The sequence below is a fragment of the Urocampus carinirostris genome, chromosome 3 (assembly GCF_059441175.1).
Source record: "Urocampus carinirostris isolate Australia breed hairy pipefish chromosome 3, RoL_Ucar_1.0, whole genome shotgun sequence".
In the NCBI taxonomy this organism is placed as follows: Eukaryota; Metazoa; Chordata; class Actinopteri; order Syngnathiformes; family Syngnathidae; genus Urocampus; species Urocampus carinirostris.
The window spans coordinates 49,392,238-49,415,016 of NC_142351.1; the positions used below are offsets into that span (position 1 = coordinate 49,392,238).

A 22,779-nucleotide genomic window follows, 5' to 3' on the forward strand; every position below is an offset into this window, starting at 1 on the left:
TCATGACAGCACTTAGGGGGATAATTGTGGACAGCGATTTGTATATGAAAAATCAAGTATGTGCGAGTGCAGGACTTGGAGTTCAGTCTATGCATCACTATTAAGGATTGACTGATTTGGGGTTTTCAGGACTGATACCAATACCAAATAATAGTATTAAAAGGAGGCAGATGACTGATATTTTGAGCAGACATTAATTTGCTATGAAAGCTTAAAAAATTGACGTACAGAAGTTTTAATAAGGCAAAAAGAAACAAAGAATAATAATTCTAAATTTAAACAAAACATTCATAGCTTTCCGAAAACTTGTACAGTAAATAAATTAGGATTTCAACACAACTTAACATGACTGATATTTCAGTTAAACCAAAAACAGCGCAGGAAATAAAATTAGCCTTAGCAGCAACTTGTATTTAGGTACATAAAAACTTAAACAGCTGCCTGAGTATTTTTTTTTTTTTTTTTTTACAAAAAAAAAAACCTTAAAAATGTCAATACAACCAACATTACTTAAAAGGGACAGTGTGGAATACTTAGGGCCTCCTAGTGGTACAAAAAGCTTTCATCCAATAAAAAACAAACAAACATTGATTTGAATTCCAGGCAAAAATACATTAACTATCATACCAATGTTACATTGAAAATGCAAATGACCCTGAAAGTAAACCTGACATGTTTGACTGACATTTGGTGCAGATGTTCAATTAAGAAACAAAGTTCTTGCATCAAAACCAACATCAATGTGTAAATGCTTTCAGAGAATTTAGAATAACAAGAACAGGAACTACATCTCTAATTGATGCTTGAAACAACTATCCAAAGCATTAAAAATTCAACTACACTAAATAAATTCTGCTTGGTTCTCATAAGATAAACTGATGCAATGTCGAAAAGAGTTTCCTAATCTGATGAGTTCACGATTTGAAGTTGTTTTCATGAATTATAGGCTCATGTCCTCTAAGACAAAGGGGGAAAATGCAATGCATTTATATTGTTTTGTTTTGTGCCATTGTATTTTAATTACTTACTTAGTTATTGGTGTATTACATTGTTGGAGACCATTCCATCAAAGAGTAAGACAGAGTGTAAAATAAGCAAGAGTTTTTGTTGTACCCATAAAGTGGAAGTTTCTGAAATGCCAATAGTGTATGCTTTTATTTTCTTCTTCCTTTGCAGGAGTTTTATGACCATGCAAAAACACTGTGGCAGGACGAGGGTGTCAAGGTGTGCTTTGAAAGATCAAACGAGTATCAACTTATCGACTGTGCACAATAGTGAGTATACGTGGCAATGCATTAACACATACTCACATGCTAAAAGGTTTCCTTTTTTTTTCCTGGTTAAAGGTGAGGTCTTTTAGATAGATAGATAGATAGATAGATACTTTATTCATCCTTTTAAAGTGTCCTCAAAAAGATTTCTCCTTTTAAGTATGTTTTAACAATGCCAAATTGAGTTCAAAAAGCTCTTTTGCTTTACATTTCATTGGGCCTATCTGCTTTTACCCTACTTTGATCAGATCTGATCAGGGCGGAACACATTAGGTCTGAAGGAAAAAAGGTGATGGCGGTACAGTTTTTTTTTTTTGTCAGTGTAGCAAGAAAATGTGAGGGTTTAAGAAAATGCCTGCTTCAAATAGAGTCTTAGCACCAACCCAAATGCCAAGAAAGATGAAAAAGGGGTTTATCCAATCGTATCTAAGGAATGCACGTACTTCCACGCGCGTCATGAACGAGCTGACTAAGACTACGATCGTGACTTCAGAGAGTAACAAAGTTTTAAATTCAGGTATAAGATTGGGAGACTGTTGGTGATATCTAAACACCTACTGCACACTACGTTGCTGTAACTTCAAATCAACATTCACACAAATATTTACAGCACAATTTTCCTCTTTTGGCTGTATAGATTGCATGCAAACACTGGACGACCTGATGCTGGCGGTCACAAGCGGTTTCTAAGTGTAACCTATGGAACTGCTTGTTACCTGGAGTCTTCGTCGTAATCGGAGAAACATTTTCGTTCCAAATAAAACTACTATTGAGATTCTAGTGTTTAGAGGTGCTCGTACAAAAAGAACATTTTCTGCGGGGTGTGATAATTAGTACTTTTATAGGATGGTGGGGTTGCTAATTCAAATTTCGACACTTTTACGACTGCTCAAATATTGGAATATTCTGTAGCAACCCTGCTTTATGTAACTGAAGGATTTAGAAGAAAACGTCAGCCAGAGGACGGTAAAACAAGGAGGCGAAGGCGGACAAAGAAGACCGATATTCACTGCTTTGAAATCTAGCTGTCTTGAATTCTTGTCCGGAGGTTCCCCTAAATGTGAAGAAATTTAAAGCATAAGCCAAAGGCACTAAAGCTTCAAGATTTGTCCGTTTCGGAAATGCAGATAAGGAGGGAGAAATTCCGCTAGTCTTCTCTATGGTACCCATGATGGTACGGTCAAATTTTTTTTTTCCGGTCTCCCCCTCCCTTTTGGTTGTCAGGTCCAGTATAAAAACCTGAGCTTATCTTTTTCTTCCTCTTCTGCCTGTCCGTCTCTTTCCTGGAGCAACTTCAGCATTGCTAGATTGGGAGCTGATGGACTATTTATAGCACTTGTGGTCGGGTCACCATGGTAACGTTGCCAGAGGCTGCGGCGACAGGGAGCTATTTTTGAAATGTGCTCCGTAATGTCAGACAGACTCCATTATCCCGCTGTCTCCCTCTAGTTTGTGCCATGTCATCACCCCACATTGTCTTCCAACACATTCTTCCACACACAAATTCCAAATAAGGTCCATCAGACTCTCCCGTTACCTTATTGGTAGTACATTTACTTTCACAGCTAAGCATTATGGCGTTGTTTGTTGTCTTGGTAACGTACATTTTCCAACTGCTAGATTTTTCATAACAAATCTTTGTGTCAAAATTTCGTAGCGTTATGATTTGATTAGACTTTCATCTCATCAAATTAAATTATTTGGTATTATATACTACCTCAAATTATTGTGCATGTTATTAAAACTGAAGTGAATCATCAGGCATTTGGGGTAGTTCTTTCAAGATTTTTGGTTTGAACAAATTTATTGACACTAATAACAGAAAACAATCATGACAATCTCAACAGCAATTAAGCACATTCACAATATTATATTTCAATATGACGTTAAACAGCAAACACAATGTGAGGTTTGAACAACCCTTCTCGAAAATCTTAATAGCAATCAAGAATATTCACAATTTCATTATATATCATCTTTGTTAGTGTCAATAGATCCGTCCAGGCCAAAGTCGATTGTCCTCGGTCTGAACAAATCCACTGACACCAACAGCAGCAAAACAAACACGACAATCTCAACAGCCATCACGCATATTCACAATTTTTTTATATCTGACAATATGACGTGACGATATGACGTTTTAACATTTTTTCCTGACATTTTCAACATCAATTAAACAATTTCAGAGTTATTCTCTTTTAACAGTAGTTAACCAGCGTGTAAAAGGAAATACTATTGTGCAAGGGCATAGCTCGGCCATCCCACCCTCCCAAGCAGCTTTCTTCCAGTCCTCTGTGTGGGTCCTCTCCCTTCTGTGTGGGTCCTCTCCCTTCTGGGTTCCACAACCCAGGCCGTTGCTGCCGGGACTCCCACAGTGTAGCTCCGGTTCCCCCCTCCGGGTGGGTGCAGACGAGTCTTCTTTATGGCTACAATGTGTGTAGTTCATGCCGGCAGGACTACTGTATTTATTCTTGTGTAATGCGCATTTGATTTTATCTCATTGTCCATTGTTTTTATTCACGGTACAAGAGATAAATAGATCGATAGATAGATAGATACTTTATTCATCCCAGAAGGGAAATTCACATTTCCAGCAGCATCCCTGAGCTGAGAACAATACAACAATAAAGCAAAAAGAATACAATATACAAATACCCAGTGTGACGTGCAAATACCCACTGTAGCGTGTTATATAGAATAACTAAATAGTGCTACACAGAATACATATTGCAATAAGATTCGGTAATATGCAATGTAGGTGGTGTGGTTTACTGTGGGCTTTTACTCTGCCGGGTAGAGTTAAAGAGCCTCATGGCATGAGGAAGAAAAGATCTCTTCAGTCTGTCCGTAGTACAAGACAGTGACAGTAGTCTGTCGCTGAAACTGCTCTTCTGTCTGGAGATAATGCTGTTTAGTGGATGCGATGGATTGTCCATGATTGAACGCAGCTTTTTCAGTGCCCGTCTCTCAGCTACTGTTGTTAGGCTGTCCAGCTCTTTGCCCACAACAGAGCTCGCTTTCCTAGCCAGTTTATTGAGACGAGAGGCATCCTTCTTCTTGACGCTGCCTCCCCAACACGCTGCCGCATAGAAGAGGGCGCTTGCCACTACTGTCTCATATAATATTTTCAGGAGCTTTTTGCAGATTTTGAATGAGGCCAGCCTTCTGAGGAAGTAAAGTCGGCTTTGCCCTTTCCTACATAGAGCTTCTGTGTTGGCAGTCCAGTCCAGTTTGTTGTCCAGCTGCACACCCAGGTATTTGGAGGTCTGGACAAATTCTACACATTCTCCTTTGATGGTTACAGGAACCGGGTGAGTTCTGGCTCTCCTGAAGTCCACCACCATCTCTCTGGTCTTGGTGGTGTTTAGGTGCAGGTGGTTTGCGTCGCTCCATCGGACAAAGTCCTGAATCAATTTCCTGTACTCCTCCTCCTTCCCATTTCTGATACATCCCACGATCGCAGTGTCGTCGGCAAACTTTTGCACATGGCAGAACTCAGAGTTGTACTTAAAGTCCGGTGTATATAGAGTGAATAGGAACGGAGCGAGCACGGTCCCCTGCGGAGATCCTGTGCTGCTAACCACAGTGTCCGATGTACAGCCCCCCTGTTTCACATACTGGGGTCTGCCTGTCAGGTAGTCAGTAATCCATTCTACAAGGTGTGAGCTAACTCCCATCTCTGTCAGTTTCCTACTCAGTAGCAGAGGCTGTATGGTATTGAAGGCACTGGAGAAGTCCAAAAATGTAATCCTCACAGCCCCCTTCGCCCTATCCAGGTGAGAGAGGGATCGGTGTAACATGTATACTATACACCAGCTCAGTAGCCTAGATGGTAAGGCGCCCGCTTTGAGACTGGGAGGTCGGTGGTTCGCGCCCCGGCCGAGTCATTCCTAAGACTTAAAAAGTGGTCGGCGGCGCCCTCTGTTGGCTGCGGCTGCATCGGCTCGCTACAACGGGTCAGGTGCAATCGACATTTCGTTCTGTGTACATTGTTACACAGAATGACAATACAAGGAAATTATTATTATTATTATTATTATTATTATTATTATTATAGCATCCTCCACTCCCACCTTCTCCTGGTAAGCAAATTGCAGTGGGTCGATGGCGTGACGGACCTGTGGCCTCAGGTGGTGCAGCAGCAGCTGCTCCATGGTCTTCATCACATGTGATGTCAGGGCGACCGGCCTGAAGTCGTTGAGTTCCTCAGGTCTTAATTTCTTTGGGACTGGGATGATGCAGGATGTTTTCCACAACTTCCTCCTGTACTGCTCCTTCCCTTTCCGGAGCTGGACTTTGAGCTCCTTCTGTACTCGTTTTAGCTCCTGCTGATCACCATTTTTAAAGGCCCTCTTCTTTTGGTTCAGAAGGCACTTGATGTCGCTCGTGATCCAGGGCTTGTTGTTGGCATAGCAGCGTACAGTCTTTATAGGAACAACATTGTCCATGCAGAAGTTAATGTAGTCAGTAGTGCAGTTTGCCATCTCCTCAATGTCCCCACTGCTGGACCCTAGCAGGACATCCCAGTCCGTACATCCAAAGCAGTCTCTCAGAGCCTGCTCTGCCTCGGTGGACCATTTTCTAAAAGAGCGTTTGGTTGTCGGTAGCCTCCTCACTTTTGGTTTGTACTGTGGTTTAAGCAGAATGAGGTTGTGGTCTCCTTTTCCAAGGGCAGGCAGTGGTTAAGCACTGTATGCATTTTTGATATTCGCATACAGAAGGTCAATAGTCCTATTTCCCCTGGTCTTGCAGTCAACATACTGGACAAAAGAGGGCAGTGTCTTATCAAGAGTCACGTGGTTGAAGTCCCCAGAGATGAACATTGCAGCCTCCGGGTGTTGTGTTTGAAGTTTTGCCACCGCGGAGTGGATGACGTCACACGCTACTTCCGCATCAGCGCGCGGTGGGATGTTTACAATGACAGCAATGGCGTGTCCGAACTCTCTGGGCATGTAATAGGGACGCAGACTTACAGCCAAAAGTTCGACATCACGGCAGCAGATGGAAAGCTTTGTTTTTACATGCCCGGGGTTACACCACCTCGTGTTCACGTAGATAGCCAGTCCCCCTCCTTTGCGCTTCCCACTGTCTTTTGTGCCTCTGTCAGCCCGAACAGCGCAGAAGCCGTTTAGCGCGATGTTAGCGTCCGTGATGCTGGACGTGAGCCACGTTTCCGTAAAGCAAAGCAAGCTGCACTCCCTGTATGCTTTGATGTCTTTCACAAGCACAGTCAGTTCGTCGATCTTATTCGGTAGGGAGTTGACATTCCCCATGATTATGGACGGTACCGTGGGCTTATATCGCCGCTAGCCGCTTAGCCTTTACCTTAGCACCGGCTCTTCAACCCCGGTAGGGTCGCCTCACCTCGTTAGGTAAAAGGGGGGACCGTGCCGGCTTGAGAATTCTTCAGGTCGAGGAGTAGATTTCTTGAATATACGTATTTTTGCGAGTTGAAACCCATATCCATAGGATAGAAAGTAATCCAAAGTGCTACAAGTGTTGCAAGGCACTGTTAAAGTAAGCAAAAAAACAATAAATCACAAAAGTAGCGAAAATAACACGGGAGCTGCTGGAGTGGCTGCCATTCGTGACGGCGCCGGAATGTGACATGATGAAAATGAAGAAAACCGAAATTGGTCCTTAAAGTTGAACACAAATAAAGTACAAGAAGGGAAACAACTTGGTCATTGAAGGACATGACCCTAAATATATTGTACATTTTAAGTTGGTATTGTGTTCATAGTTGTCAATAAAAAATCTGAATCAAGGCCGCATGTATTCAACGTTTGTCACTTTTAATACTTGGTATAAGCTGAAAGTCCCCAAAAAATATTATACCGATAAAATATTAGGGGTGCGTGTTATACTCGTACACTATATCTTAGACACCCGTCTCACCTCCCATCCAGCCATTTATTATCCGCACCGCTTATCCTCAGTAGGGTCGCAGGGGTGCTGGAGCCCATCCCAGCTATCTTCGGGCAGGGGGCAGGGGACACCCTGAACTGGTTGCCAGCCAATCGCAGGGCACACGGGGACAGACAATTCGCTCGCTCATTCACACCTAGGGACTATTAACCTGACAAGCATGTTTTTGGAATGTAGGAGGAAACCGGAGTGCCCGGAGGAACCCCACACAAGCACAGGGAGAACATGCAAACTCCACACAGGGGGTTTGATCTCACGCTAACCACTGCAACACCGTGCTGCCCTCTGTCTCACCTATAAAGGCCTATTTGCATGGAATGATCAGTCAAAATATATCCCTGATTATAATTGCAAAAATTCATTGCAATGGAATTCAGACCCGGATCACGATAGTGATGGTGGGAGTACCCGATCTTATCCTCCAGATCACTAGAAATACGGACGACAAACAAAAAAGGCATTAGGTTTTATGTCACACTATTTTTAGTCACGGTGCCACGTTTTTCTTATTTTTTGGGCCGTGCCATGAGAATATTGACAGATATTAAACCAGTCTGTGGTACAGAAAAGATTGAGGGCCACTGAAATATAGTATTGTATCATTGACTTGCAAAGTCTTTACAAAGCGCACAAGATTCTAAACCGCATGATAAAAGCATTATGGGAAATTATTTATTCGTCCTGAAAGCTGTAAAACGCATGACCGCTGTCCCTTACAATGCTTATTCCTTTTTTTAATCACTTTGTTTTCTCGTTTCTCAACATTTGTATCTGGTACCATGATTATAAATAATGTGATAATGAGATTAGATATATTGCCTGACATCAACTATGTCCCCAGTGACCTGGTGGTTAGGATAAATCGCTCTTGCCACCACTATCTGGGTTCAATCACAATTGACGCTGTTGCCATTAAGTCGGGGTACGCAAAAAAAAAACGCATGATTAAAAATTGCACAAACATGACAATACACTGGTAAGCATTTTCAATTTTTTCCGTACATAAAGTGCATCCGAATTAAGGTGCATGTTTACATTTCTGGGTTTTTAGGGTTCACCTTATGGCCAAGAAAATGCAGTACTTTGGCTCTTATTCACAAAATACATTAGTTATGTATGAATTTCATGTGCAAATGACAAAAGTAATTGAAATAATTGTTGACTATTTTAAATTGTGATAGAAGGGTAAACAAAATATTTTCTGGAAAATAATTTCAAATCCACACTAAGCCTTTAAATGACAAAAATGTACTAAGCGGATGAGACTACTGCTGTGTCCCATCGGTACAAGCTGAAACTAAGGCAAGGCAAGTCGAGTCACGTTTATTTGTATAGCCCTTTATCGCAAGGACTCTCAAAGGGCTGCACAGACCACATTATTGCGAACTGCAGACTATTATGACACCATCCCCTAATCTATAACCTACTTGAGGGCGAGGAAAAATTCAAAACCTCAACATTAGGGTAAATGAAGAAACCTTAAGAAAGGGACCGCGCATGAGGTCATTCCCCTTCCAGAATGACCAGACTCTAACAGATGTTGAAATAACAAATGATAAACCGATATTGTCAATGTGATATATAATATTCATAAGCTATAGAATAGAAGTGTGTTTAAGCCTGGATTTAAACAGTTCCACTGAGTTTGCAGATCGAATCTCGGTGGGCAGAGCATTCCACAGCACCGGGACCCCGAATGGAGAACGCTGCGGAACTCTTCTTGGCTCTTGGGCTCACTAGTAGACCAGCATTTTCAGAGCGAAGACTCTGTACCGGAACTTAGGGGGAAATTAAATCTGAAAGATGAGGGAGCAAGTACATGCATGATTTTGTATACTACCAACAGAACCTTAAAATCACACCTAAATCCAACAGGGAGCCAATGCAGATTAGCTAAAATCCGGATAATGTGATCAAACTTTCTGGTCTTAGTTAAAAGCCTCGCTGCAGCATTTTATACCAGCTGTAGGCTCTTGTTTTTGGACTTCGGTAGACTGGAGAGTAGTATGTCACAGTAATTGAGACTGGAGGTAACAAACGCATGAATTATAATCTCCGCATCAGACTGTGACAGTATGGGACAAAGTGAATTCTTCAAAGGCGAGCTTTCTTTAGTAAACTTCCTGTGTACATGGTATTTTCGCCGTAATTTCTTCTGTCGGCTATTGTAGAAGTTTGTTTTATTTAATGCGCTCTATTTGCTTTTAAAGCTATTTCCAGTAAAAAAAATTATGTCTTTGGTTTCTATTCGATAATTTTTGCTTGAAAGTGAAAACGACATGTTTTGAGTCACTTGAATCAGAACATTTTCCCACACATATGTCATATTTCTTTTATTTTTGCTCTTTCCAGCTTCCTAGACAAGATTGACATCGTGAAGCAGAGTGACTACACTCCAACAGATCAGGTGGGTTTGTGCTCTCCACACACTTTGCCCCCCCCCAAAAAAAAACATTTTCATCCTCTAAACCATTGGTTCCCAAAGTGGGCGGTGGAAAGATCTTGGGGGGGCGGTGAGGAAGAAGGGGGCGGTAGGGGGCGGCAGTCTGAAGTCAGAAGTTTTAACGTTTGTTTGACAATTGTTACACAACACGTTAGGGCTGCATGTTTAACCGAAATCGAATCGACACCGCAACGCACTGCAGTTTTTCAAGGTTTTGTAGTGAGTTTTGGCCAACCACAATTGTTACTGTTCGAGTTTTAAAAGACGAACAATCAGAGGCAAGTTTTAATAATGGCACAAGCCAAAAAACGCGATTACATGTTTGCAATCACCCACCTGTGAGCTCATTGAGTCTCATGGCGGACTCCGTAAACATAGTCTCAGGGTCAACTAACGAGAAGAAAACAAAGCTTGCACCAAAGAAGGGTGGCACATCACTTGTTTGGACCTATTTGGTTTTGACGGAGCGGACATGGACAGATGAAAACGCCCGTTGCAGAATTTGCTTTTGCGTAGTCGCTAGGTCCAGAGGAAACACATGAAATTTGCACCAGCACCTTAAAAATCTACACATATTACAATACACTGCATGTCCAAAAGGATTACAAGTAAAAAACGAAGAAGGTGTATCTACAAGTATACTGGGAGGCAAACAAACCTCCATCAAAGCGGCATTTGCGACTTTCATGCTGCACAAAAAAAGGCAAAGGCACAAAGAAATAGCTAATGCTGTGACTAGTTAAAAATGTCAGTGTCCAACACCAAAATTTCATTATCGATTAGAGGTAACTCTTTTTATTTATGCAAGTTAATGAGTGAAATGTTATGAGTAATAAGTAGTTATAGCAGTAGGGGGGCTTAGGAACTAACTGGGAAGCCAAGGGGGCGCCAGCCTGCAAAGGTTTGGGAACCAATGCTCTAAACAATATCATATTTCCTCAACTGAATTAGATTTGCCAATTTTCTGTTATTCTGTCGTTGTTTCCACCAGGATCTGTTGCGGTGCAGAGTACTGACTTCTGGGATCTTTGAAACAAGGTTCCAAGTGGATAAAGTTAATTTTCAGTAAGTAAAATACTGAAACCCAAATTACAGTGTGTTGATTGAAATAAGATCATGAATGAAATTTCCTAAAAAGTTTTATTACAGATGTTATTTAATTTTGATAAATATTACCTCATCATCACATAATTTTACAGATGAATAAAAATTTTGGTAACATTAATTTCTCATCCGTGCGGGCCGGCTATACGTCTGAAATGAATCGTCAGCTAATTAGAAATTAAAAAAGGCATTTTTAAACTTCGAAAATGCGTGCACTTTATGAATTTCCAATTATTTTGATAACTATTTTTCCTTTTCTTGCCATTAGCTTTTTTGTTGCCGTTTTTGCTTGTAAGTTGAAGCAGTAAATGTTTTTGAAGTGGGCACTTTGCTGAAGACAATCACATGTAAGCATTTAAGGGCTTGTAAGTACTTGAAACTGTTGGCATGTTTCTCAACAAGTCTGCTTAAAAATGACGCTGACACTGCTCTCTGGTGACTTAGCTTTGCCATTGCCGTTTTTCTTCCCTCGTGATTAACAAAGGCTTCCATTAGTTGGTCTGGCTTTGTCTTATGAGGCGTCATACTCTCTTAGGGACCGCGCTGAAGAGGACAGGTGGATGCTACACCCAAAAAGGGCACTATGAAATGTGTATTAATATAGGATTATGTATCAATTATGGATGTTTATTATGAGCCATTCAAAAATTAAGTTATGTGGAAAATTGTAATGGGAAAAACTTCCTGCAAATGAAAATGTTAACGACATATTATTGGCATTTTTAACCAACGCCTATATGGGGAGAAATTTGTCTCAAATACTAAGATATTCACGATTTACCCAAGATCTTAAAATCATGTCATGATAAATGCACACACAAGATTAAAAATCGCATTTATAAATCGCAGAAGACGTACGCGTGATCTTTAACATCTCTTAATGGCAAGTTCAGCGTTCAGAAACATGTATTGTAATTGTCAAAGAACAACGTAACTTTGTTTGGAGCATCAAGTCATCCTTTCACAGTTGTGTATTGTGAAATTACAAAAATCCATTAATGTTCAGAATAGATGTAGCTAAAAACCCAATACCCATAAATAACCCAATATACACTTTAAAAGTAAAAGTGCAAACATGGTACAAAAATCTCAATAGAGCATAATTAAATCAATCAATGTTCAAGTACAACGGTCATGATCGTTGACTGGGGAAATATAAAGGAAAGAAGTGGTGAGTAATAATTGAGTTCTGCAGTAGTTTTAGTTCAGCTGGTGCTGGAATGACAGTACTGAAAAACATTGGAAAATTGGCTTTGAAAGTCCTTAAAAAGTGCTTGAATCGGGCCATGAAAAAGGTGTACAAACATTGGTATCCGAATTTCATCTTTAATCATTAGTGTACTGTATATCCTTTGACAGTATGTTTGACGTTGGCGGTCAACGAGACGAACGCCGAAAATGGATCCAGTGCTTTAACGGTAGGGTGTCGGGCCTTCTTTTGTCTGTGGATCGGCTTGCCGCAACAAAATTTTAAAATTGTTGACGTTTTTTGTGCTTTCCTCCCACTAGATGTGACTGCTATCATCTTTGTGGTGGCCAGTAGCAGTTACAACATGGTGATCAGAGAGGACAATCAGACCAACCGTTTACAAGAGGCTCTCAACCTCTTCAAGAATATCTGGAACAACAGGTAAAGAACATCACAGGGGCAAATAGTTATAATTCACAGTATGTAAAGGTTGAACAAAAAAAACATGCTTGAAAATATCACCTTTTGGCAAAATTTAACACTTTGAAGTCAAAATGGGTGACTTGCATGAATCCTGTAGATTCAAGGAGAAAATGTTTTGAAGGTGAGGAAGGAGGGCTTTGTGAGATTTTGCAGGGAATGAATCAGGCTTTTGAAGGGGGTTGTTTGAAGAAAAATCAGTGTAGTCCATTTTATGTTGTACGATTACAAATGTCATCACCTGGTATAAGCAGAGCTGTGGTAGCGTGCGTCTGAGGCTGGGTCTGTTTGGCCACACTATCCACTCCACAGAGGAGGATGGCTTCACCTTTTGAAGGGGCAGGCAGAGCAAGCGGGGCCACAGGTTGACTGTCGGGCTCATTGGGTAAACCCTCCATTTTAACCTTGGCACTTGGTGGTGGTCCTGTGCTTTACGTTGGAGCGCTGTAACACAACAAGCACTAATGCTTACATTAAACTCTTTATTGTCGGGTTCAACTGGAGACAGTTCTACTTCAATTTGGGGCAAGCAGTATCAACCTGATTTGGCCAGTGTTTGAGTTAATAAAAAAGCTTCCTTTTTAAAAAGGACTAACATACAAGATTGTACATGGCAGATACTTTTAGAACTCAGAAAAAAGACCATTTTAATATGTATAGCAATGCCGGGATTCGAACTAGGATCCCTTAATCCTAAAACGATCGCTCTACCTCCTGAGCTACTGCCGCCCCCAATTGTTTGTCTTGTATACCGCATACAGCGGATACGACTGGAAATGCATACAGTAATTATTGGAATGCATTAGCATCCAAAGTTCTATTGTAATGCCATATTCCAGCAATGATTGTTAAAATCGATTAACATTGCTAAACATTGTATGCAACATGAATCAAATCCGAAGACTGGCATTGAGAGCTGCTTTGAAACTTCATCGAATTGGTTGCACATTTACCATGGACTTTAAGGAATTTGAATGCATTTTTGCAGTTTTGTTATTGAAGAGATAATGTAGCATTTTTTTCAGGAAGTGTTTGAATTATAATAACAAGTCATGTGCTCTCTTCAGGTGGCTGCGAACCATTTCTGTCATCTTGTTCCTAAATAAACAGGACCTCCTTGCAGAGAAAGTGCTGGCGGGAAAATCCAAAATCGAGGAATACTTTCCAGAGTTTGCCCGATACACAACACCTGATGATGGTAGGGAGACATTGTACAGACATTGACTAAAATCATGAGATTTTTAGTTTTAACATGCTTGGTGGATAGCACAGTAGCAAATGTGATGCCAGCTATAAAACGTGGAGAAATGTGAAGAAGAAAACTGAGCAGTTCATGAACAATTCCTTATTGATAAAGTAGTACATCACAACAAAAGGCGAAACATGTAGACAAATTAGTGTCCTTCAAATAAATAAGTAAAATACCTCTGCGTAAACATTCTTTCAGCAACACCAGAACCTGCAGAAGATCCCCGTGTCACAAGGGCAAAGTACTTCATAAGAGATGAATTCTTGGTGAGTGCATTTTTCTTTCATATTTTGGAAGCCACCATTTAGGGTTAAACCTGATCAAGATCATTGCCTTCAAACATCTAAAAAGTGTTTTGTTCAAACGGTCTCTGACATTCATGTAATGTTGAAAGGTACATCAATGAACTCACTCGTCACGTTTATTTTCTCCCCCCCCAAAAAATCTGTAATTTTCAGTACTTTAGGGGTTAGCAGTTTAAATATTACCTTCTTAGTGGCAACCAAAAGAGGGCGCTCTTGATTTTGTCTCTAATAGCAGCTGTGTTTTGCAGCAATCCAGATTTGTTTCAGCCATTATATACAGTTACTTGGCCACTGAAATGATTGCTTCTAGTTTTGGTGTGACACTCCTGTATGGAAAACTTCTGGAGTTGTCAGTGTGCATTTTTTTTAATAAAATTCTGATAGAAGCTATTAGCAACACATTTTGTAAAACAGTTTTTATGTGATCATTTATGACTCGAAAATTTAAGGTAATCAGATGAAAACCTTAATTCTTCATGATAAGCTGTCTCTTGGCAGTATTTTTTTCTAAACTGAATTTAGGTTTAATTTTCCCACCCTCTGCCAATTGACATGGATGAATACATTAATGACCTTTATTGCCATTATACAAGTATAACGAAATTGGGGGCTTTTTCTTTAGGTGCAAGTTAAACCAATTAAAAAGGTAAAAAAGCATAACATGTTTATATATATATATATATATATATATATATATTAATGATATTAAATTTGTGCATAATCACAATGGCAGTCGTACAGAACATTATGCTCATGAATGCTGTAGAGAGGTGTTCAGGGTGGTAATGACTTTGGCTGGTTAGTAGGTTTGTCAAGAAAATATTTTCTAATCTAAATTATTTCAAAGATCAGTGTTTCCCAGGAATGAAAACCTTTATTTCTGTGTGTTCCAATCTAAATTTCTCAGTGTTAGTAGCGCTTGCAGGGATTATTTCAGTTTCGGACAAAGCTTTACGTGTTACATTTTCAATAGAGAACAAAACCCACCCATATTTTTCAAAGGATTCAAAAAAAGCATTCAATATACTTGGGGTGGGTTTTGGATGGAGATTTTACAGGAACGTTAAGGGGTTAAAGAAAAAGATCAAAAACAAATCCAACTAATAATTTCTACCGAGGGACATTTCGGACAGCTAAGATTCAAGCCGATTGGTCAGCGCTGCTTGACTTGATCTCCTGTGCCGATTGGCCAATTCATATCAGGTTTTTCATATGATACTGTGAGCGGACACCTGCTTCTGCGTTATATCTGCATCTCACTGTGAAGTTTGTGTCCCGCGCCCTTTGTCTTCTCGCTCTCTCGCTCCTTCTCACCTCCACCCGCCCCTCTTTTATTTATCTCTATTGCTCAGTCAGCATATTGGCTTTTATAAAGGTCTCCCCTCCAAGAAAAAACACAGACAAATTTTCTAATGCACACAGTTATGCAATTGTATGATCTGTTTTCTATTTTTTTTTTTTTTTTTTTTATCTTTTTCTCTCGCTCTCAGCCCCCCCCCAAAAAAATATCAAGCCAAGATAATTATTAAACACTCATTGCTCAGACACGGCTGTATACAGTAAATCCTTGTGTGGTAACCCACATCTATAAATTATGTATGCATTTCCAATCTCATCCACCATATTCTGTTGTATACAAGGCGCATCGGGTTATCAGGTGCACTTTGAAATACCTGGCCAATTTTGGGTTTTTAGGTGCGCCATATAGTCTGGAAAATGCAATAGTTTGAAAGCCCCCTGAAGTGGTGAACTAATACATTTTCACCGTTTGGCTTTTAAAACGTTGCTATCTGCCTTCTCTAGAGGATCAGCACTGCAAGCGGGGACGGGAGGCACTACTGCTACCCCCATTTCACCTGCGCCGTTGACACGGAAAACATCCGTCGAGTCTTCAATGACTGTCGAGACATCATCCAGAGGATGCACCTGCGGCAGTACGAGCTTTTGTGATGGGACAAGAAAATGGTTATGGCCAAAAAAAAACAAGGATGACAAAATGCAAAACAGAAAAAGTTCGGGAACCGCCCGAATCTTTGAACTCTTCCACTGACATGCCAAAAAGACACTTCACATAGTACAAGATGCCAACTTCCCCTCGCTGCTAACTCCAATCTAAATGATCGGTCTGGAGCAGGCGTGGCCTAAACCTGACATTAAGTTCGGCCACTTCCCCTCTTTTCACACTGTTGGGACTGGAATTCACATTTGCGGTCGCTTTGAGCGCTGCTGTTTGTGTGGGACGAGAAAACTGGGTTATCATATCTACTTTAAAAAAATACAAGTCTCATGCTCAGGATTTGGATCAAACGCTACATATGAGCATGAGGACACACACACACACGATGCGGTCTCAAGTCACACATGCCTATTGTGGTACTGACGTTCGCTCGCACACTAATGGATAGAATCTGCATTTGGTGAGTTGCTAAAGAAACCCAGTAACTGATGCGTGCATTGTGGGCTGTTCATCAAAGAATGACATTTATTTTATTATTATTTTTGCTTTGAGATTAAAACCATTGGGGTTTGGTTACAGAGACCACAGACATTTAATAAGCAGAGAGAGGCGTGTTCTCTTTCTTGTCGCGGCCACAAATGGAACAGGGGCACCTCCTGAGCCCCTCGACACCCTTTTTGAATTTGATATCAATACAGGGGACACAAAAAACAGGAAACATCTGAATTGTTTTGACGGGGGTTCAAACGGGGCAAAAAGTATCTATTCAACAAGAATAAATCGTCAACAGAAGAGATTTTTCCCCCACTTTCTGGGTTCTACGTGGACGTGTGTGCCATTGTGCCCCGTGTGCGGTCTTTTTTCTCGACCATCTTGCATCTGCGCTAAAGAGGAAAAAAACAAAAATTCTGAACGCTAAAGGAGGGAGAAAAAGGTAAAGTAAATGGGGCACCTTTAACCTCCTTTCCCACTCTGTTAATTTACTGCTGAATTATTATTCTTGTACAGACTGTAAAATGTATTATTTTGTACAACTTTATTGAGAAAAAGAATAACTTTTAGAAGATCCCTGTGCCTTGATCACGACTGTACGTGTGTAATGAGCTAAAGTGGGTGTCATACTGCGCTGTATAGCTTGGCCAATTAATACACCCCCCCCCCCCTATTCAACACTTCCTTTTCTTTTATCTTCAACCTCAGACTGCCTCCCTGTCTCTTTGGGACTTGAGCGCCATGCATTTGTATCTTTTAAGTTCATTTCTCTTCATGTTTCCCTTTTAAGATTTCTAATTTTTGGATCCATTCCACCTGAAAGGAAGATGTAAAATGTATATGGGTTTTCAAAAACAAGTATTTTGTTAGGAATTGAATTGAAAATTGTACACACAACAACAGTCTGCGTCTTGGTTATAAGTTAAATCCTGTGAACGGAGATTGTGTTTTTTTCTTCCCCGCATACATTTTGGAAGGTTAAAAGGGAAAATGAACAGATGCAAAACTTAATTTTGTTTATTTTACAGGTCATACATTTTCCTACCCCACTTGAAAAATATCGCAAAAACAAGACCAAAAATAATGATCATCCCATTTGATGATGGGTATAACGGGGGGGTGCTGGGTATTGTTTTTGACTGAAATTCAGCGTTATCTATCATTTTCTGTATGAGTCATTTATGAGTCCTGGTTCGGAGCTCTTGAGAAATAAAATATTTTTGGGAGCAGGGAGCTGAAAACTGCATCAGACCCCGTCCTTGCAAATACAACAACACATTACAAGGCTGCATGTTGTTGCTCTTTAATTGCAGAAAAATGTGGAATTTCCTTTTCTCTGTCCCAAAAAAAAAAGGCTTTTACGGTGTCATGCTTAACTTATTCAGTTGGTCTGGGGAGAAGGTACCCAAATTATTATTATTTTGACAGGTGCACCATTCATCCAAAGCACATCATCTAGTCCAGGGCTGCTCTAGATTGTGATCTACTGGTCGATCACTTGAAAGTGTATTCAGTGCATTGTATATGTTGGGATACATCGCCATCTAGTGATTAAATTAGATAACTTCAAATTATGTCAATAAAAGGTTGTTTTTTTTTTAAGATTATAATTGTTTTTAAAATTATATTGATTTTTTTTAACTTATTATTTAATAGACATTTCATTATTAAGCGTTTGAATGAAAGGGTAATATTTATATATCGTAAAATGTATGACAATGAGGTTTATCGAAATGCCTTATCAATAAGGAAAAGTAATGTTCATTTATATACTATTAAAGTATATTTTGGAATATCTTTTCGTTAATGAACAACAAATACTATATTTTCAAATTAATCAGTTTGCAGCATAGTAGTGTTACTTATTTCTCGCAAAAGAATACCATTGGACAATAACAGGAAACGGAAAAATAGACCAACTTAAATTGAGTCATGGAGTTGCCCCCTATTACAATTCGACTGTTGTATTACATAGTTTTTAATCTAACATTTCATTTATTTAGGTGCACATTGAGAAATACTGTGAGCATTCAATTCCTCTAGTTGGGAATTTTTTTAAATGCTATCCTGCTTTTGAATCTTTTTTGAAAGGGGGGCTAAACTCAGTCAATTTGTAGGTAGCTGTATGATGTAAAAGTGGGTTTCCCTGGTCTGGACACTGAATATTAAAATTGTTTAACAAGCATGCTTTGCTTTATTCTCTAGGCCTCAGTATTTAAATGTACTATTGCACTTTTGTCCTAATGCAGTGACACTTCAAACGTCATGAATTTAGATGGCCGCTAGTCAAACCTGTTTAGTTTTTTGGTTTTGTTTTTTCGGTTCAAATTTTAGATAGTATTTTAAAATTACTTGCGCCATCAGACAATTCAAACCCAACAGTGATGGCCTCACAAAAAGAAGCTCTTAGTGGCGTTTGCAAATTCTAGATAAGTAAACCCAGCATTGGATACAGGGTATTAATTCACGGAGAAGGACAAGACTTGGGTCAGTTAGATCTGTAAAGTGCGCATTTGAGCAATGAACATGTTGTAAAACGAGTAAGAAATTCATATTTTACAGTCTTTAACTTCATTATTTGATTTTCAATGAATCTCTAGGAATAGGAGCTTTAACTTCTTTAATTCAGCAGTTTTTTTAACTTTCTTTTGTATTTGTGTGCGCCCTCTGAAAAAAATGTTTTTCAGCCAATTAGCCCATTTTTCGGTTGGAGATAATAGAAGATGTATCTTTTTAAATTATTTCGTTTTTCAAATGAATCAACAGTAATCCTAAAATTTTGTAGGATTGCCAGAAACTGCAGATGACCGACACATGATTGTTTTACTTTTGTTAGTAGAAAATTATAGTAAAACTTAACATTTTAGGTTAGGCAAAATGATAAAATTGATACTTCAAATGAGCAAGTTGCATTGAAAATGTTAACGCATCAAAAGCAACTTCAATATATAATGTTAAATATTCTGGAAAAGGGGCATCATTTTTTTTTTGTTTGAACAAATTTATTGACACTAATAACAGAAAACAATCATGACAATCTCAACAGCAATTAAGCACATTCACAATATTATATTTCAATATGACGTTTTTAACAGCAAACACAATGTGAGGTTTGAACAACCCTTCTCGAAAATCTTAATAGCAATCAAGCATATTCACAATTTCGTTATATAACATCTTTGTTAGTGTCAATAGATCCGTCCAGGCCAAAGTCGATTGTCTTTGGTCTGAACAAATCCACCGACACCAACAGCAGCAAAACAAACACGACAATCTCAACAGCCATCAAGCATATTCACAATTTTGTTATATCTGACAATATTATAATAATAATAATAATAATTTCCTTTGTATTGTCATTCTTTGTAACAATGTACACAGAACGAAATGTCGATACACCTGACCCGTTGTAGCGAGCCGATGCAGCCGCAGCCAACAGAGGGCGCCGCCATTTTTACCAATGTTATAAGTCTTAGGTATGACTCGGCCGAGGCGCGAACCAGCGACCTCCCAGTCTCAAAGCGGGCGCCCTAATATGACGTTTTAACATTTTTTCCTGACATTTTCAACATCAATTAAACAATTTCAGAGTTATTTTCTTTTAACAGTAGTTAACCAACGTGTAAAGGGCAATGCTATTGTCCATCCCACCCTCCCAAGCAGCATCCTTCCAGTCCTCTGTGTGGGTCCTCTCCCTTCTTACTTCTACTTTCCACAACCCAGGCCGTTGCTGCCGGGACCTCCACAGTGTAGCTCCGGTTCCCCCCTCCGGGTGGGTGCAGACGGTTCTTTATGGCTGCGTCCTAGGCCCGCCGCTCACAGATTGTATGGTATCTGCAGCCATTTGGAGCACAGCCACGGGGGGGATCTGCCTGCACCTCCATACCAGCAGGTTTCTGGAGGTCCAGATGGCGTCCTTGATGGCGGCGAGAGTGAGCCAGTCCCTGGCAAGGTCGTTCCTCGACCGACTCACCCAGTAAAGCACGTACTGTGCATCAGGGACCTCCCCTGCTGGCAAGTCCGGGAACTTTCCTCGTTGGTCGGCCATTGTCCACAAGTCCTCGGCAGCGCTGCACTCACAAAAAAGGTGCCTCACCGACTCCTGGGTGCCACAGCCAGGTCGAGGGCATGTCGAAGTCGCTGACATTCCTCGGTGGTGCATTACGGCTCTGACTGGGAGAACCTCATGAGCCACCATCCATGACAAGTCTCGTAGTCTGTTTGGGAGGGCAGGATGATTCACGTTGCTCCAAACCGTTGTAGGTTCGCCAAACGCAAGCCCCCGCACAGGACTTACTGTTGCTCGCTCTTGCACGATAGCAATAAGGGCCCTGTGGTTTTGTAAAGTGTGACATTCTTGTGTTTCCAAATCAAACTTCTTTAAAAAATCCCGAATAAAGAGATGTGTTGGTGGCAAGTTAAATGAAACTGGAGTCAAACAATTGTTTGGTTCAAGCTTTAGCTTCCGCAAATATGAGCCCATCCAAAACCGGGTCATCGCTTGACTTTTCGGGTTGTTGGGTGGGCCCACAGCGTTTTGGAAGTGGAGAGAGACATATTTGCTTCCCAAGAAAAGCTGGAGGTCAGGCACTCCTTTCCCCCCTTATTCCTTTTTCTTTTTCATTGTATCTCTTTTTATCCTTTCCCACTTTGAGCCCCAGACAAAGCGAAAGATGGCTCGGTCCAGTTGTAACAGCACGTTTCTTTTGGGCATAAAAACTGATTGACAAAAGCAGTGGGAGGATGATCGCTTTGATGATTAGGACCTTCCCCTCTATTGTCAGTTTTCTTAGTGACCAAAAAACAAGTCTTTGCTTAACTTTCCTTGTCACGTCATCCCAGTTGGTCTCGCCTCCTCCATCCGCATTGAATTTTATCCCTAGGATTTTCTGGTCTGTCTTTAACACCGTCAGTGGGAGTCCTGCCTTTTCTGTCTCTTTCCACGTTCCATAAAACTTCACTTGTGATTTTTCTCTATTTAGCCTTGACCCAGACGCCCTCCCAAACAGGTCAGTCAAGTCAAAGGCTCTTCCAACAGATGCGCGGTCAGTACATAAAATATCAAAGTCATCCATGTACAAAACACACTTTGTCCCCCACTTCCTGGGATAATGATCCCTTTGACAAATCTATCTTTTCTTAACATTTGTGCCAAAGGTTCAATGCAAAGAACATAGAGAAGGGTAGACATAGGGCAACCTTGACGTACACCGCAGTTGATCTCGATTGCTTCCGATAAATTCCCGTTAATCATGAATTTGCTGTAGATGTCTCGGTATAGCAGTCCTACCCACTTGATGTATTTTTGGGGAAAACCACATTTTTGCAATACCCTGAAGAGGTATTGGTGCGAGACTCGATCAAAGGCTTTTTCAACGTCTAGGTTTAGGACCGCTAGTCGCATGTTTCTGTCTCTCGCATAACAAATGGTGTCACGGATCAGCATGAGACTGTCGCTGATCTTCCTTCCCACGATGGCACAAGTTTGGTCCGGATCAACCAAGTCTCTCAAGACTACAGACATTTTTGTTGCTAGAAGCTTGCTGAAAATTTTACAGTCCACGTTTAAAAGCGTTATGGGTCGCCAGTTTTTTAAGTCAATTTTGTCTCCTTTTTTGTGCAATAGAGTAACTATCCCTATTCTGAAACTGTCTGGCATGTTGTCTCGACTGGAAAATTCGTTAAAAACAGTAATCAGATCTGGTGCTAAAATATCCCAAAAAGTCCGGTAAAATTCGAGGTTGAGACCGTCCTCCCCGGTCGATTTGCCTTTTTTCATAGTCTTTAGGCAATCATTCAGTTGGTCTTGGGTAAAGTCCGATGTTAAAAAGGGGTCTTGACGCACTGATCTTGAAGAGATGAGCCAGACCTCTGCATTGATGGTAGGGGCGTATGACAATACTGATACTAGATCTTAAATCACTCGGGGGAAACTTTAGTTCCTAAATGTTGAGTATTACATCATACATTACGCATTGCATTAGTTTTGTTGAAGAACAAACGTGGCAATGACGTTACATCCTCTGCTTTTGTGACAAATTAGAGGCTCAAGGCATCTTTAATCGGCAAAGAACTTTGGGTTTTCTATATTTTTCTATCTGAATTCAAATGATGTATTGAAACGAATAAATAAACAGATGAATACAATAAATCAGTTGTTCTTTCAAAAGTTTGAATTCTTTAAAATAAGTTGCATAAATATCTAAGCAAATAATTCAATAGAACGGTACGATTGAAATAAATACATTGGTTCCATTCAAAATATAAATAACGCTCTCATCTGCCACCAGTGATCGAGACGATCTGAATTGAAGCCGAAATGGGCAAAACGACAACCAGTCGAACAAAAAAAACGAGTTTT

The 22,779-nt window shown here is 40.3% G+C and overlaps 1 protein-coding gene across 1 annotated transcript in view; it reads left to right on the plus strand.

Moving 5' to 3' along the window:
- The window catches only part of gnas (GNAS complex locus), a 34,951-nt gene extending 17,289 nt beyond the window's left edge, over positions 1–17,662 (plus strand). Inside the window, exons 5-12 of the mRNA XM_088332203.1 lie at positions 1,177–1,274; positions 9,552–9,606; positions 10,634–10,707; positions 12,106–12,164; positions 12,256–12,376; positions 13,483–13,613; positions 13,863–13,930; positions 15,773–17,662. Coding sequence (XP_088188329.1) covers positions 1,177–1,274; positions 9,552–9,606; positions 10,634–10,707; positions 12,106–12,164; positions 12,256–12,376; positions 13,483–13,613; positions 13,863–13,930; positions 15,773–15,919 — 753 coding nt within the window. The 3' untranslated portion in view covers positions 15,920–17,662. The remainder of the gene's footprint in view (positions 1–1,176; positions 1,275–9,551; positions 9,607–10,633; positions 10,708–12,105; positions 12,165–12,255; positions 12,377–13,482; positions 13,614–13,862; positions 13,931–15,772) is intronic.
- Positions 17,663–22,779: the final 5,117 nt, after the last annotated feature.